Source organism: Phoenix dactylifera, chromosome 6, assembly GCF_009389715.1.
Source record: "Phoenix dactylifera cultivar Barhee BC4 chromosome 6, palm_55x_up_171113_PBpolish2nd_filt_p, whole genome shotgun sequence".
In the NCBI taxonomy this organism is placed as follows: domain Eukaryota; kingdom Viridiplantae; phylum Streptophyta; class Magnoliopsida; order Arecales; family Arecaceae; genus Phoenix; species Phoenix dactylifera.
Genome location: NC_052397.1, coordinates 3493157 through 3509779, shown reverse-complemented (window position 1 = coordinate 3509779; position 16623 = coordinate 3493157). Strand labels below are relative to the sequence as shown.

At 36.1% G+C, this 16623-nt stretch overlaps 2 protein-coding genes across 2 annotated transcripts; both read left to right on the top strand.

Moving 5' to 3' along the window:
* The first annotated feature begins 259 nt into the window (after nt 1-259).
* On the top strand, nt 260-952 carry LOC103712670 (protein ELF4-LIKE 4-like). The gene has a single exon (XM_008799257.4). The coding sequence runs from the start codon at nt 305-307 to the stop codon at nt 647-649; it is 345 nt and encodes a 114-aa protein (XP_008797479.1). The 5' UTR covers nt 260-304; the 3' UTR covers nt 650-952.
* Nucleotides 953-8814: 7862 nt separating this feature from the next.
* Nucleotides 8815-10971, top strand: LOC103712679 (protein ELF4-LIKE 3-like). The gene is made up of 3 exons (XM_008799275.4): nt 8815-8996; nt 9521-9607; nt 10226-10971. The coding sequence occupies exon 3, from the start codon at nt 10268-10270 to the stop codon at nt 10595-10597; it is 330 nt and encodes a 109-aa protein (XP_008797497.1). The 5' UTR covers nt 8815-8996; nt 9521-9607; nt 10226-10267; the 3' UTR covers nt 10598-10971.
* Nucleotides 10972-16623: the final 5652 nt, after the last annotated feature.

The window sequence follows — 16623 nt, the reverse complement described above, 5'->3', positions numbered from 1 at the left end:
GTTCCTCACCGGGCTTTCTGTTTTGCTTCAAGAAGAGATGGGATGATGGGAAAACTTCCTTTTTACCTCAGTTGTATCAAACTTTGTCCCCTCCTTGATGTCTTCCTTCCTCACTTGGGTTTCTAGTTTTAAGAGCCTCTTTATGTGCTTTTTGAGGAGTTAAAGCTAGGTTCTACCCAGAGATCTCCTCTTTTTCTAACACCCTTCTCTTCATTGTGTTGTTTCTTTTTCTTTTTTTTTCCCTCTAATTGGCATGCAGGCCTGGTTTTGACTCCCAAGCGAGGAGGAGGAGGAGGAGGAGTGGATGGAGAGGGACACCTTCTCAGGCCTTGGCAATGGCACCCAGGTGGACAGCAAAGTTCTCCAGACTTTCCAGAAGAGCTTTGTCCAGGTCCAGAGCATCTTGGATCAGAATAGGCTGTTGATCAATGAGATCAACCAGAACCATGAGTCGAGGATCCCCGACAACCTCAGCCGGAACGTCGGCCTGATCCGAGAGCTCAACAACAACATCAGGAGGGTCGTCGAGCTCTACGCCGACCTCTCTAGCTCATTTGCCAAGTCCATGGAGTCCTCGGAGGGAGACTCAGCTGGCACTCTTAGGTCTTCTGATGGGAAGCCTGGCCAGAAGAGAATTAGGCCTGGGTAGACGCAAAGTCAGGCAGAGCCCCTTGTCTTCTTCCTTGGGAGGCACAGAGATAATGGTGGTAGGATTGGACCTTGATAGCTTCGCAGAGAAAGAGAGAGAGAGAGAGAGAGAGAGAGAGTAGAGTCCAATAATAGGTGATTTCTTGCATTGTTGTAATCCTATCTAACTCCGCTTCCTCTCTCTGCTCTCGTTGAAATGATTCTCTGCGCGCATTCTGAAGTAGTTTAATTTTCTTCTAGTGTTCTTGTATCCGTCCTATGGACATCCCATAATAATAGAGTGAGCATTGCAGCTTTTCTTATAGATTGTTGTCGATCCTTATTTGCTGGGTTTTTATTCTTGAAGCTAATTTTCTTTATTTAGATTGTTGTTGAATCTTATATGGGTTTTGTCCGAAGTTGTTTGCATGTATGATGGGCATGAATTGTTGTTTGTAGTCTAATAGAAAACATTTCCAGAAGCCTTATCAACCACAGTCGTTTGTTATTCTGATGTCTCAGCCTTTAGCCTTTTGCCCTCCACTTTCTCTTGTCTTGAAAAGTTCGAGAGCTGATCCGGGTTTTTATCGTTCTCTTGATTGATTGTTCTTCCGTGGTCACCACCATTAATCCCTGATGAAACCAATCCTAGCTCCTTTTTTAAGAGCCTTTGCCACAAACTATTTGTCCGTTTCTGCGATCTTTTGTAGAGGACTGTAGTGGTGGGTGCTGTTTCCCACTTCATAAACCTACAAAAGAGAGATGGAGAGGCCCCTGAAGCCCTTTCATCCCATGGAATCAAACCTTTTTCTGGTAGCTAAGAGACACTTTCCATCCTTTGTGTGGAAGGGGAACATGAATCTCCCTGTGAATGCCTGCAAAGTTAGTGGGCTTCTGAAGATGCTCTATAGGACATCAACAGGAAAGCAACTTTTAAACAATTTTTTTGGCTTCCAATCATATACCACAAGGCCAGAATCTCAGATAAGAGCAGATGAGCTTTTTGACCCTTGTCCTGTTCTAGCAAATGCCAATCTCATGCATGTTCTTTAGTTGGAGCTCTAAGAAAGCAAAATATTGGAGAATGGAAAGCAGCACAGATGGTCTCCAGCAAAGAACTAGAACACCACAGCAATCCACATAAGGTTTTACCCCAACAACAGGAAAAAGGTGCCCATAGGTTCCTTTTGAAGATTTCCATTGTCTGGATCTCCAGTACAATTTTATTTGTAAAGAGAATATTTTTCAAAATTTATTCAAAAAAAAACCCCATACTTGCTGTTGGAATGATTAATAAGAGATATGCTTGTTATTCCAATGATTAATATAGGTCGTATGAGATCTTAGGGATGATGGTTTCGAAACTTATGACCTCAAACAACCAAGACCAATCTTTTCATGGGGCATTTGCCATGACTAATTGAAGCTTGCTCCTTTTGCTCCAAAGGATTATAGGGAATCAAGTGGATCTGAAGTGTGGGTAGGTATCCAAACCATGGTTGAACTAACTTCTTCCTATATTTTGAAGCCACTTTTTTTTAAACTTGTCTATTTTCTTAGCTTAACACTACTAAGCTAAGAAAAGTCTCTAGATAGTTAAAAACTAGAAAGTATTATCTATTAACAATTCATAGTTCATACAAGTAATGGTAGATAGACCTGAGTGCTGACACTTAACCCCCTTCCTTCCCTTTTCAAACACATGAAAGTGCTTTTGGTTGAGTTTTTAACTAAGCTCTGCTTTGCATATGATATTTTTAATAGAAAGATGTCTTTGGGAAAGAATTGAGAGGTACCCAATTGATAGCTTTGCATGCCAGCTGACAATTCTTTAAATAACATAATCTGCAGTAATTTATAGTTTTTGAAACCTCAGGCTTCATGGTAGCAATCTTTGTTTTTAAATCTTGATTGTTGATTTAGAGTAGATATTTATCTGTTTTTCATGAGGAATGCTTGTATTAGCTTCATTAGCTTTATCTTCTTAACCAAGGTGCCTGGAGGTGCAAGAAAATAGCATGTACTCTGCAAAACTGGCAGTTGGGTGTATGCCTAAGCTCCTAGTTATCCCTCTAAGAGGTCATGGTTCATATTTGTTGCATGTAGTCTCATAGATGTACTAGAAAAAAATTTGGGACAATAACATGTAGAAAGATGAAAGATTCAAGATAAAGGTAGCTTCTCTCTGTTGTGTGGTAGATTCTTGTTAGACATTCATTATTGCTCATTTTATGTTGTCAAATTCTTTCATATATTTTTCACTCTTTGCGCCAAATGGACTAGGAATTGTCTGTTGGCACCCCTTGTTTTATGCACTGAGGAAGTAGTATTCCCATTATATTTTTTTTTTAAAAAAAAGGAAATTCGAATTCTTTGCCTTTTTTCTTGCCATTTTTATAGATGTGAGTTGCTGTTGGCCTTTCATTTAGGATATTCTCCAAAAAAAAACAAGAAAAAGGAAAAGGGGAAAAAAATAATCCAATGTATTTCTGCAATATTTTAGTTTTCCCACCAACCATGGTTAGAAAACTCGACTTTTCTAATTATTTTAGTTTCTAAGACTTTTTCCAAGAAACTAGTCCGAGGCTATATTTTATTGGTGTCCCATAATCCCGATTACATTCCAAATAATTTTCTCATGTTAAACTTGCTTAATGTTCATACTTTTTTTAAGAAAATTGAAAAAAAAAAATCCTAAGATCTTATTTGTTTATCTTTTACAATTGTTTTATCTCCTCATTCCCCTTTGTTAGTTGGTAGTTTGCACACCTATTTAAACTTTTTTAGGTATGTATTCATCTTCAAGGCAGAGAGAAAGAGAACTTTTTATTTTAATTGTATTATATGTTAACTCTTTTTTCTTTTTTTAAAACACCAAACAATTGTTTCCTAACCAATAATTCATATATTCAACTTAGTAAGATGAGCTTTCAAATATGAAACAACTTTTCTAGTTTTTTTTCCTCATATTCTATAATGTATTAGATAAGAGACTCGAACTTGGAATCTACCTTTACCAAGCAAAAGAAAATTCAGATATTTCAAAATCTTTAAATGTTCTTTCTTTTCTTCAGGAGTGAAAAAAAAAAATCCAATCCTCAAAATCCTAAATTCTAGGAAAATATATCTCTGCTCAGTGACTTTGAATTTCGCATCACTAGTCAATGTGCTATAATCAATTTTATATTAGCAGACATCTCAACTAACTGCATCAATATATCTACTTTTTTTACTTGTACAATTATGACATTAATCTAATAATCATTTGTCTTGATTCCTGTGACATAATTTGTTGTTAAATTCTCCTTGATTAATGTTATTATAAGCTAATAGATGGCCTAGTGCAGGAGTTCGATTTTATTTTGACAGAAGCACCCCTCTTACTTTTTCCATCAAGATTATCTCGAGAAAGATAAAGACAAGCTCCACAGCTGCTATCATAAAGGAGAAGTATATTTATCAATTTTCTAAAGGAAAGATCATTTGATAATGATGGACGCCAGCCAAAATGGTGGTCCGCATGTGTCATTTATGGGCCCATCCCGTGACGCAAGGAAAACAAAAAGGAGATCTACCAACATTAGCCGAAGTCCGAAGGCTAGCATTGGCCGAATGCCAACGCAATTCCCTCCTTGAAATAGGAGTTTCCTTTGAGCCACCACAACGTCATCTTATCAATAGCACATATTAATTGAAGTAGTTTAAGATATCATATATGCCCAAGTCATGGATTAGTATTACTAGACACAGCTTTACTCTCTTTCTTTTTTTCTTGGGGGGGGTCTGTGTCCCACCGCCATGTCTCCAAACAAATGACTTGTTTACCTTTGCTCATAGTTTAGGGATTGTGGGTTTGCAAATATAGGTTGGCTCCTCATTTGTTTATTTGTAAGTACTGGCGTTGTGAACGAGGTTTAGAGGAAGGGAGAAAAGATTCCAACCTATCTTCATGCTTATAAAAGCAACCTTAGATTAGTAGGACCTTTTTTTTAAAGATTCCAACCTATTGCTCGGAGATTTATAAAGTGGGATTCCGTTGAGCATGAGTTAGCACAACCGTTCCTAGAAGAAGAACAAGGCTTAATTTGGGATGGAGTGCGTTGAATTGTGCATATGGGTGCATGATTTGCCTTCCACGGTTCCCTATAAAAGATTATACAAAATAATACATGATGTATTAGATTCCTAGCTAATTTTTTTACACGGTATTTTAGAAACTAAGATTTCCATAGTTGATCGAGTGGAGCATGAGAATATTGTAACATGCTAATAGTTAGCTCATTGGTCGAAAATCTATTTATTTCTCATTTATTTGTCATCGGTCAACACTTATTGTAAAATATTTAATATCTTCGGATAAATTAGGTAAACCACTTGATTTAGGTAATTCCTTATGATGACTATTATAACTACACTCTATGCCTCTAGTGTGACCATTTTGTTATAGTTTTATTATGTGCTATTCCAATGCATTATTTTATTGGTTAAAATCCCAAAATATATGTGGTAATGTGTATATGTTTGTGTTTCTGTTTATATATCTATGTGTGCATCTGAAGTTCGGTCCAATGGTAATTAAGCTTAGAGGTGGAAAAAAGAAAAAATTTGACCATTAATGTAAACGACGGTTTTAGATATTATCGATGCTGATGTTCTACTATGATGGTGCTCCAATGATATATTTTGGACTATTATGGACTGGTTGGACATGTAGGAAAGTTCAGATTAGTTTTGGAGTAAAACCAGACTTACTTAACACTTAGCATGGAGTCTATTTTAAACATTCCAAGTGTTATCATCTAACTTTTTAATAGAACAACATTGTATATATTAGTTTCATCGTAATTTGAGCCTATTTTGTATTAATGATGCCCAACAAAACTCAAATTAAAAAAATATTTTACCTGGAAAATATGTGGTTGGAAGGTAATTCTACAACCATAGAATGATTAGCTTAGGTCTTTCAAGGCTACCCATACTCATCTAGAAGAAAACAATGCCGCTAGGTGGCGTGGTAACTAGGAGTTTAAAATTCATGCTAGAGATAAGTGGATTGGAGACTCCCCTATAAAGGCATACTTAGAGCTCAAGTCGATACAAATGGAACGCTGTACGAATGATTGTAAAAAAGAATATTTAGCAAGTTTGACATAGATATAATTATTAGTTGAGAAAAATTTAGAAATTCTCTAAGAGGAAAGAAAATGATATCATTAGCTAAATTTGGGCCAAATTAAGTTTTTGATTATATATTGTCATTCATCTTATTATCTTTTTTAACATCTGTGTTCTCTTTTGACTAAAAAGGGAAATTTGCCTTTAAGATAGAATGGTCAGACCTTACTAATTAAAAGAATAAAGGGAAACTATGGTCTCTAGAAGGCAAGGAAGAATTTTGCTTCAGGTTTCACCCCAAAAGTTTATTGACTTTCTATTAATTGTTGAAAGTGATAAAAATTGAAGAAAAACTTTCACTAAATCAAGAAGTTAGAATAGTAGGTTGGAAAAGATTTTGCACGATTTTAGCATTAAAATTCCAGCACTCAAAAAGATGAACAGTGACCACCTTTAATAAAGTTAGACTCCTTTATCTTTTTGTTTTTTCTCCTTAAACAAAGCTGATTGTTGCTTGAGAACATGTAAGGCTGCAAAAGAATGCTAATTTTTCCTATTGTGCTTGGTAGTGGCTAATTAATATTGTCGTTACCAAATGAATCTTATGCCATTTAACAAAAATGGCTTAACATGTCATTATAAAATGCTAAAGGGACAACCAAAAAATAATAAAATACAGAAAGGGATACATGGATAATGTATAACTTTCCCATTGGACCTTTTATAACACAGTTTATATTTGTTAAGAATGTGATTGGATAGGGAACAAGTGAGGAGATAACCTTATATTTTCTCTCTCATTCTACCAAACAACCTTTTGAGCTGATCAAATAGGACCACTCCATGCTTATGACACTGGAGGGAATATCCCTTTCACTTCCATCATAAGCCTATTCTATAAAAAGGGATGGAATGGGCTTCTCTCCCACAAATACCATATAGCCAATTACCACAAAACTCATCCACTTTTCTAAAAAAAACAGTGAAAGGGTGATTTTGCTGCTGTAAAAAATTTAGATCATATAGAATCTAATGCATGCTAATGCACTATATTCCATCCTAATATCCCTTCCCACTTATTTCTCCAGCCAAACACCAAGATATTCTTATCCTGCGGAATAAATCCGTGTCTTCTATATCACCCAGACCAACTTTTCCAGTTTTTTAGAATATGTCCTGTAATCAAATGCAGTCAAAGATATGTATAAAAAAGTTATACAACAACCATGTAACTTTTTTATACAAGATTTGTATGCTATCTTAATGTACTACTCTAAATCCTTGAATGCGTTTCTCAAACAAAATATTTGAACCCATGCCATAAAAAAAAAGACAAGAATGTCACGTTCACATGCCCTGTGGCAAATTACCATCCACAGGACAAGCCAAACTAGCCGTTGATTTTTGTGGGGGTAAAAGATTGCATGATCAAAAGAATACCAACGTGATTCACGAATGACACTTCCTCCAACCAGATTACATAACTACCCCTGACCTTCCTTATTTTTACGATGCCACCATGGTCCCAAACAACTAGTCCCCTTGTCGGTGAGAGGGATTGTCCCTGGGTGACAAATGGGTGTACAATCTTCTGCTTTTAGTTGTATTACTCTCGGGTACAAAATTAGTTAGTTTAAAGTGGCTATCGTGGACCATCATTGGCCGTACGCTCCGTGCGACCTTGGAGAGGAGTAGCGTCATCCGTCGCCACCCATCTCGAATTGGCGCGAATCTCCAGACAGATCCCGAATACGGTTCTTTTGATCGTTCGAAAATTTTGTACGGTGAGATATCGTCTATACAGAGTGTCAGGGTGTGCGAGCCAAACACCCAGCTTGGGTCGAACCTCCTCCGAAAAGAAATATGCGTCGGTTCTAAATTCTAATATAAAGTTTTCTTTTTTTTTAAAAAAAAAATGGGAGACTTAGAGCTCACATAGAAGTCGGTCAAGGCCCTGCCACGTTTACCTGAGGCCTAGTGTGGTGGCGGTGACACATGGTGCGTTTTGTGATTAATTCGCTGCCAGATGGATTATGCACAACGGACTACAGTGTGGTGGATGCTCACCGAAGAAAATGCGAGCCTAAAAGCGGGATGGAGGCACCTCCCGGGATCTCACCTCCCGAAGCTAGCATTAGCAAATTCTAAAGAGAGCAGCAGCAATGTCATGCACCAAGGATAAGAAAAAAAAATTATAACATTAAAATTATTAGATTGGTGCCGTATCATAATTGTAGATTAAAATAAAATATTGGCTAGAATCATGATCCATCAAATCCATATTCTATTTTGGATCCTTCACTGTTTATATCATGTACGTGCATCCAAAATAAGTATTAAAAATCTAGGCTCATGAAAGGTAGGGATGTCTTTCATCATATTTATTTAAAATAAATGTAAAATTGAATCAAAACTTTTGCATGATCCTTTGATTAAAATAGATAATCGAACGAGTTTCAAATTGATAAAACCAGCTTTATTATTTAAGTTTGCAATTCTTTTATGCATGAACATTATAAAAAAAATAAGCAGAAACATATCCCAAAGATTTACTATTTTTCACGGCTGCCCAATCATACATCATAGGTGCCCACTATAAATAAATAGGCGAGCTTTAATTTAAAACTCAAAATAAAATAAAATAAGCCAAGTTGCCAATGATTATTAATAATAGATTATCAGTTAAACTAAATATTAAAAAAATTTGTTCAAGAAATTGTCCAAATTTCTACTAATTACAATACTTCAGTCTCACGGAGAGATGCTTATTAACCTAGTTATAGCCATACTTTTCTTCTAGTTCACCTTCCAATAACTATAATATAAATATATAAATTAATATAATAGTTATAACTTGTTATAGCCATTGATGAAATATTTAATTATTATAGTATCCTAGATTTGATCCTGGACTTATACATATCTTGAATAGCTACAAATCATACGTACACGTCTAGTGTCCATTGAGGCAGTAGGAAGCGGTGAAAGACCGCCTAAGGTTAAGAGCGGTGAGTACACTCCCACTAACCATTAAAGAATGGAAAAGACCACTCCCCATCCGGCCCCATCATTTTTTTTTCTTTTTCCAGTTCGAGGACCCTCTATAGACTCCGGAGCCTTTCCTTCCGGATTCGTGCACATCGACGCTCATCTCGCGCTTTCTCACGCCTTCTCAGATTTCCTCTCCTTCTCCCCCCACCCCACCTTCCCCCTCTCTCTTATACGGCTCTGAATAAATGCTCCGGATTTTCAAGGTACGCCAACGAAGATTTATGTGCCGCCTTTCCTTTTCTTCTGGGATTTGTTGTTGATGGAGATTCCAATGTTTCCGACCCTGCTTTTGATCGTTTCTCGAAATAGATTTTTTTTTATTTTGCAGGATTGTCAACTATTTCGCATCAAAAGCCGAATCGTTATTGGTTTTTTCTTTTATTCTGGGTTTGTTATTGGTTGTCTTTTAGATACTCCCTTTCAGTTTTTCTCCGAATGGATTGTAGTTTTTCTCGAATATTATGAAGAATTCTGTATCAAAATCCGATCTTTACTGTTCCATCTTCTTCTTTTTTCTGTTCTCTTTTCTTCATGTTTATAATGTTTTAGACACCTCCTTTTTGTTTTTCTTCCGGATGGATTGTCGTTTTTCTTGAATATTATGAAGAATTTTGTATCGAAATTCGATCTTGGTTTCTCTCTCCTCTGTTTTCAGTTGTTGGTGTGGTAGTATTCTTTTTGTTTTTTTTTTTTATTCTCTGGTTTTTTGTTTATGTTCTTGTTTCAGGAATTCTTCTGCAAGATTTCTGTGTACGGTGAGCATTTGGACAACCAATTCTGTCCTCTTGATCCTGCTCCACACCAGAACGAAAAGGTCCTTTTCCTGTCTATTTTTCCCCCGTAAAATTAGACAATTTTTATCCTTTTGCTCCTCCTCCGTGAAATTTTTGCTCTGCCATCTCTTTTTCAGTACATTGGCTGTTTTCTTTTTTCTTTTAAAATCTCTCTTTATTTTGTGTGGTAGTTCTCACTTCTCAGTTGAATGTGAGGCCTCTGAAATGGTTTCTTTTTGTAAGGAAAAAAAAAAAGCAGCAGCTCTGGAAAGCTATGCTGCTTATGGAATTGGATCAGCTTTTCTATACTATAATATGGAAAACCCTGTTTGCCATCTGATCCCTTTGTGAAAAGTAGCCTCCAAGGCCATGATTTCTCTTCAGTCCTTGTCTCTCATGCCTCCTAAGGCCTGATTCCACTGCTCTAGATTCCTCTCTCTCCCTACCCCCCCCCTTCTGTTTTCCTATGCTCCAAATTTTTTTTTGTTTTTTTTTTCAAGCTTGCTTCTGAGGAGTTTAGGCTACTGGTACTCATTTATCTTTCCCATTTCCATCAAATTTGGTCTCTCCTTAGTGGCTTCCTCACTTGCTTTTCTTGCTTCCTCCTTAGTGATTCCTCTCTTTTTCTCCCCCTATCCTGATCTGATTTCTATCTGCAGGACTGGTTTTGAACCCACCTTAGAAGAGGAAAAGAAGTGGGGATGATGGAGGGGGACACCTTCTCAGGCCTTGACAATGGAACCCAAGCGGACAACAAGGTCCTCCAGGGCTTCAAGAAGAGCTTTGTCCAGGTCCAAAGCATCCTGGATCAGAACAGGCTGCTGATCAATGAGATCAACCAGAACCATGAGTCGAAGATCCCCGACAACCTCAGCCGGAATGTCGGCCTCATCCGTGAGCTCAACAACAACATCCGGCGAGTCGTCGACCTTTACGCCGATCTCTCCTTCTCCTTTACCAAATCCATGGAAGCGTCATCGGAGGGGGAGTCAGACGGGAAGCCCGGCCACAAGAGAACTAGGCCTGGCTAGAGAAGCATGACAAAAAGGCAACGCTTTTGCCCACGGCAGCATGGAACTTGATAGACTCGCGGAGACACAGAGAGAAGCCGTACTCTGCTCTTCTTCATAATAACAGGTGATTACTTGCCATGTTGTAATCCAGCGCAACTCTCATTGTCTTCTATCTCATTCATATGAAGCTCTCTGCCTACCTTGTAGACTATGTTGTTTAAGTGTACCTCTGTTTCTGGTTCTTATGAGCATAGCTTTGGTCATGGAATCAAGGTCTCTTTAGCTTAAAACTAGGAAAACCTTTTCATCATTTGTGTGAGATGGGTTGTCTGTAATAATGATTTAAGACAGCAGCAACAAAGCAACTATGGATAATTTTTTTTGTCTTCTAATCATATGCCACAATGAGAAAAATGTTTTATAATCTCAAATGGGGGGATGGGGCTTTGTATGATCTTTTTGGATCGGAGGTATAAATTTGGAGAATATGAGATAGGATTTATGAATGTGTGTTTAATTCTACATCAGTTGCTGAATTTTTTTTAATATTTATACAAAACTAAAAAAATTTAAAAGTATTTTTTGATTAAATTTTTTTGATGAGATACTGAGTCGTAGGACCGATATCTATAAACATTGATGCCCAAGATCATTTGGTTTTGGGGGAGCTCAATAATTGGGCGTGTGGGGGCTCTGCTCCTTCCTCGTATAATGGATTGTAGGAGCTTGAAAGGGAATTTGGCATGCAAGCTGAAACTACTGGAATAATATTTTATGGAGGAAAAAAACATTAGAATAATGCCTTGTGGAAGAAGACAGATATTCATATTTAGAGATGGAATATGACAAATATTGTCTATGGTTTCAAAGAATCTACTGGAAAGATACAACTTGATACATTTTCTAAAACACGACTTTTGGGCAACACGTACGTCATTAAATAGAGAACAAGATATCCAGGTTTGGACGTCTAACCTTCTTGAGTTCTTGTCCTTGTAACGTGTTTCTCGGTTTCTTACAAAAAAATAAAAACCTCTTTCATGCGAATAGGTGCAGGCAAATTGTACTTACAGGAGAAACCTCTTTCAAAGAGACATAATGAAGAAATTTTTATGCTGGTTAAAATTGTTTACACTTTACAGGAATAATTATTCCAAGAAAAAGCTCTCATAAGCTATTCTTTAGTAAAATTATACTAATTTTTTATTTTAAGATAAAAATCAGCATTTAGAATGTTAAAATAAAGGAACGAGATGAAATCTCTGTATCTTATATTCACCATTAATACAATATGTGCATCAATATATAGCCTGATGATATAGCTAGTAAAAAAAATGTATTAAAATTAATAAAAAATATTAATTATATTTAAACCAGAATAATAGCAAGATGGTAAATATGTTTAACGGAGAAGATATTTTAAGAGATTCTTTTAGCTATTTAATAGCAGAGCCAAATAATATTTAGCATAACTTTATTTTTTTTATATTCTCGAACCAAATGTAGCTACAAACTTTTGTGGAACCTTCCACCAGCTCCATGTTCCTCATTTTTCTTTTCTGCTCAACAAGTCCATTTCTTAGATAACATATGGATTGAGTAGTCAGTGGTCCAAATAGGTCCATTTCATCATTATGAGAATCATCAGAATGCTGTGCCATGTAAAAAACTATCCGGTCTGCAACGTTGTTCATCTCACGATATATACGAGTAGCTTAGAATTTAGTGCAGCTCAATGCTATCTTCTAAATATCTAGTAGTAAAAAGGGGTCCATTTACCTATTAAGCATGTCTTAAAATCTAACCTTTCACAATCATTGAATCACCCTCGAGATAAATATGATTAATTCTTAAGACAGATCTTACATAACTCATACCTTTTCATGTCGCGCTCAACTTTATTTCACGAATGAATATCATAAATTTGTCCATATAAATTTAGAGTTAGAGTCTCTAGCACCTTTTTTGTCATCTTCATCGACTATATTACCGTCGAAGTTTATCTTGATAAAGCTTTGCGTCGGGCTCCCAGCGAAAGAATCATCTAAGGTGTTGGCTGTTTCATATATAATAGCGATAATACATGGTCAAAGTGTTTCGAAGGTTCAGGCTGCCACGTGTTCTATTCCACAAAGTTTCATTGACTGAACAGCCGCGATATAATCTTTCTCGAACTTTGCTGCCGTATATTTTTATTATATTTTATTAATAATAATTTCAAATCACAATCATTATTCACTAAGGGGTTTCAAATTTCAATGGGGCTTTAGCGCTTACACGGAGGCGGAGAGGAAAGGAACGGAAAATCGGACGTAAAGGAGGAAAAAGAGAAAAAAATGTTGAGGAAGAAATACCTCACACAGATGAGATAGATAATTTGATAAAAAAATAATAAATAAAGAGATATGATTAGAAAAATAATACATATCAGTCTTTTTTCATAAACAATCTCTTTTAGTATGTGTAATTTCTTTTATAATTATAAAACTGAAACACTATGTTAATAAAAGAAGTTTCGCTCTTATTTAATTTTTGGATTTTTTCCGCCTCTTAATTTTTGCCTATTCTATCTTAAGCAGCAACCTGTTGATTCTCAAAGTGAATGCTTTGGATTTTCTGAATGCTCTTCTTTGCATGATTCAAAGTCTTGAAGGGACTTCTCCACTGATCTATACAAGTGTTGGACTTGTTCTTGAATCACCAAATATTGTCTAGCAAGATATTCTGGCTGTAAAGTAACCTCAGATACAGATATGAGCAAATCTTTTCCTAACAGTGTTAACAATATAAGATTGGACAATGTTTGCCTTGATCAAAATTGTGCCAGTTCTTTGCCAGGTTTCACACAGGTGCCACCATGCGAACTTGACTATAGACTTGGACCAACTTGACATATATGGTTTACCAAATTGTGAATTAGGTTTTCAAGCAAAAAAAAAAAAAAGGAGCCAATTGGAGCCTGGGGCAGCTACACTTTACCTCGAATCAAGCTCAGCCACATGCCTTCAAGTTTGGCTTATGAACAACGTGTATCTTTATAAGTAAGCTATGATTCCTCAAGCTTATCTGCAAGTTATAATTTATCTCAGGTTGTAATCCATTGGACCTTTAGCTATGGAATTTATCTTTTTAATTATATCATAGATACGAAGTGATTAAGTTTTATGACATGATAAAATAAACTTTCTAGTTCACCATAAAGATAGATTAAAAAAATATCCACCGCTATAGAATAACTGAGCCCTCTCATAATGATGACGATGGAAGCAAGCTATAAGTGTTTATCTTCAAGTGCCTTGCAACCTATCTTTCTATCAAAAGAGAAACAGCTTGCCAACTAATAAAAAATATCTTAAAATAAATAAAATAAGGTTAGGCATTTGGATAAGAAAACCAGGGAATCAATCCTAGGTCCTTAGGTGTGTATTAAGAACTAAGAAAAGTGGCGGGAAGATCATTAAGGCATTCCTCATTATTTTAATCCTTGATGCTTTGTTTTAAGGAAACAATCGAACCCAAGCTTGGTTGAATTAAATATCTAAGCAAGTCAAGCTTGGCTTACCCATAAGTCTTCCCCCTCATAGGAGAATCTGATGCTCCACAGCCTGCACTTCTTTTTTTTTTCTATATATGTGTGACAGTAAGATTGTCTCATTGTAACTTTGAATTGCTTGAAATTTAGAAACAGCATCTTGTATACGGGTGTAAGGCTGCATACATCTAATCTTTTTCAGAACTTCTAGTGATGGGAGGCGTGTGTACGGGGATGTCCTTTTTTCTTACCTCTTTATGAGGGCAAAGTTTTGATCTACTTTCCGATTATCCTATTTTCATCACCCCTGCTCCAAAAGGAACACTCAATTTTATCTAGTTTCCAACAAACTATTTCAACTTTTTACGCTACTATGATACTTATCTGAACTACCTAATATAAAGGCTTTGATTAATATTAATCACATGCAATCAATTCCAAGGGATTTGAAGTTGTACTCACCTAAAAATCAAGCTGATTAACAACTATGATCAGTATGAATTTTTTTTTTATTTTTTTCTACTCAAATAAAAATGAAAGTGTTCATGAATTCGATTGTTGGACATAGAATAAGACTCAACTTTGTTGACACTTAAAATTTAAACATATCAAAAGGGTTTTCCACAAATTGATTACTTCACAGCCTTCATCATTTGTTGTGGATCCCACTAAAAATCAAGTTGGTGAACAAAAAGGATAAGAAGAAAATGCCTAACATACTCCTTTCTTGTGTCAAGAGAAGTGGGTCTAAATGGATGCACACAAAAAGCGCTTATCCATCACAGATGGACCACTTGGTGTCATCCATGGCCCCAGCCCATAAAAGCAGCAGACAAGATGGAAAAAATCTATCAATCATCATATGTGGGCTTATATTATCACTGTACCATCTTATCAAAAGCCTGCTATTAAAGCTGTCTAATATGAGTTCAAGCCTTGTAATAGCATCATTAGGCTTTTATCACTTCAGGCAACTTGTGTGTGTCCCTCCACCAAACTTCCCAAACAATTAATAGGGTTGTCTACTTCAGAAGTTTTCTCCTCTTCAGCACCAGATATATCTTTTGTTTACATCAGCTCTCATTGTGACAGACTTTGATGTTATATTGAATTGGAGTGGGACCCCTTTAACCTGCCAGATTTAGATTTTTTTGGCAGGCAATCTCATGGCCTCTCTCACTTTGGTTGCAACAATGCTGGGGTCTTGGCCAGACTCAGACAATTTGGTCACTATCTGGCCCGTACTTGAAAACCTACCTGACAGATCGACAATCTGACTTGACCAAGATGCAGTCTAACCTGGAAATTTGTGCTTGCATCCAACCCTGAATTCTTAATTAACCCATTATGCATTCATTTTAGTTTAGGTAATACCAGGTGAAATTAGTCGGATTTGGGAAGACATAAGACTTTATTACTTTCTTAAAACGCATTAGACAAGTGTTCAAAATAACATTGATGTACTCCTATATGTATTGCCTAGGCCAACCACAGCCCATGCCTAACTAAAACCAATAGAGACCTATAATTTGAATTCATGGCAACAGTTTTCATTTTATTGATTTAATTATATTTTTATTTAATCCAATTACTATTATATATCAGAAAAATTGAAAAAAAATCATAATGTCTCCTAGAGATTTATTTTTATTTTTATTTTGATGGCAAAAGATTTATTTCCTAGCTAAGATGGTTCATACTTTTCGGAGGTATAGAAATAAGCGAAGCCATAGTCATTGGTCAAGGCTCCCTCAAATAGGAACAACCATACGAGTCAGGTCAAACTAGGTTAGGTCAGCTGGCTCTGTTGCTACAAGGTTTTGCCCTAGAACGTTCATACCTTCGTACGATGTCTCACCAACTGATGTAGAGATTGGCTGCCTTCTCGAGAGAGCAGGTTGTCTCCAATTCACGCAAGGAGTCTATGGTTTTCCATATGTAATACACCTAATAATGGCCACTTAAAATATGACAATTGATAATCAAATAAAAATTCCATCTTTTAAAAATAAAAATATTAATTTAAGCATGTATTTTCATTCAAAAAGCTTTTTGTGATTTGGTAGGAGATAATAACCATTATTAAGATACAAGCATCAAGACCATGATTTGAAATAATATGCATCAGTATTTTGGAGAATAGTGTAAATAAAAATTCAGTGAAAAATAATTAATGCTTAAATATAATTAATTTAAACTAGATGGTTGGAGATAAGGGCCAGTAAAAGGGATTAATTTGAGAAGTTATTCAGGGAATTAGAAAAAGGAATATTATATGATTTGAGTTTTTGAGTTAGGCTATTTTGGGTTTGGCTTGTTTTTTTTTCTTTACCATAATTAGACTTAGTGGTACATTATTTGGTTTGGGTTAGAAATTACAAAATTCAAACCGGACTCAACTTTTAAATCAGAAGTAGTTTTGGACTTGATTTGATTCATGGGTCTTTGCAAAAGGATCGGTCAAGTGTACTTAGATTGAGACCAAGTTGGGTCATGGGCCGAATTGAACCCT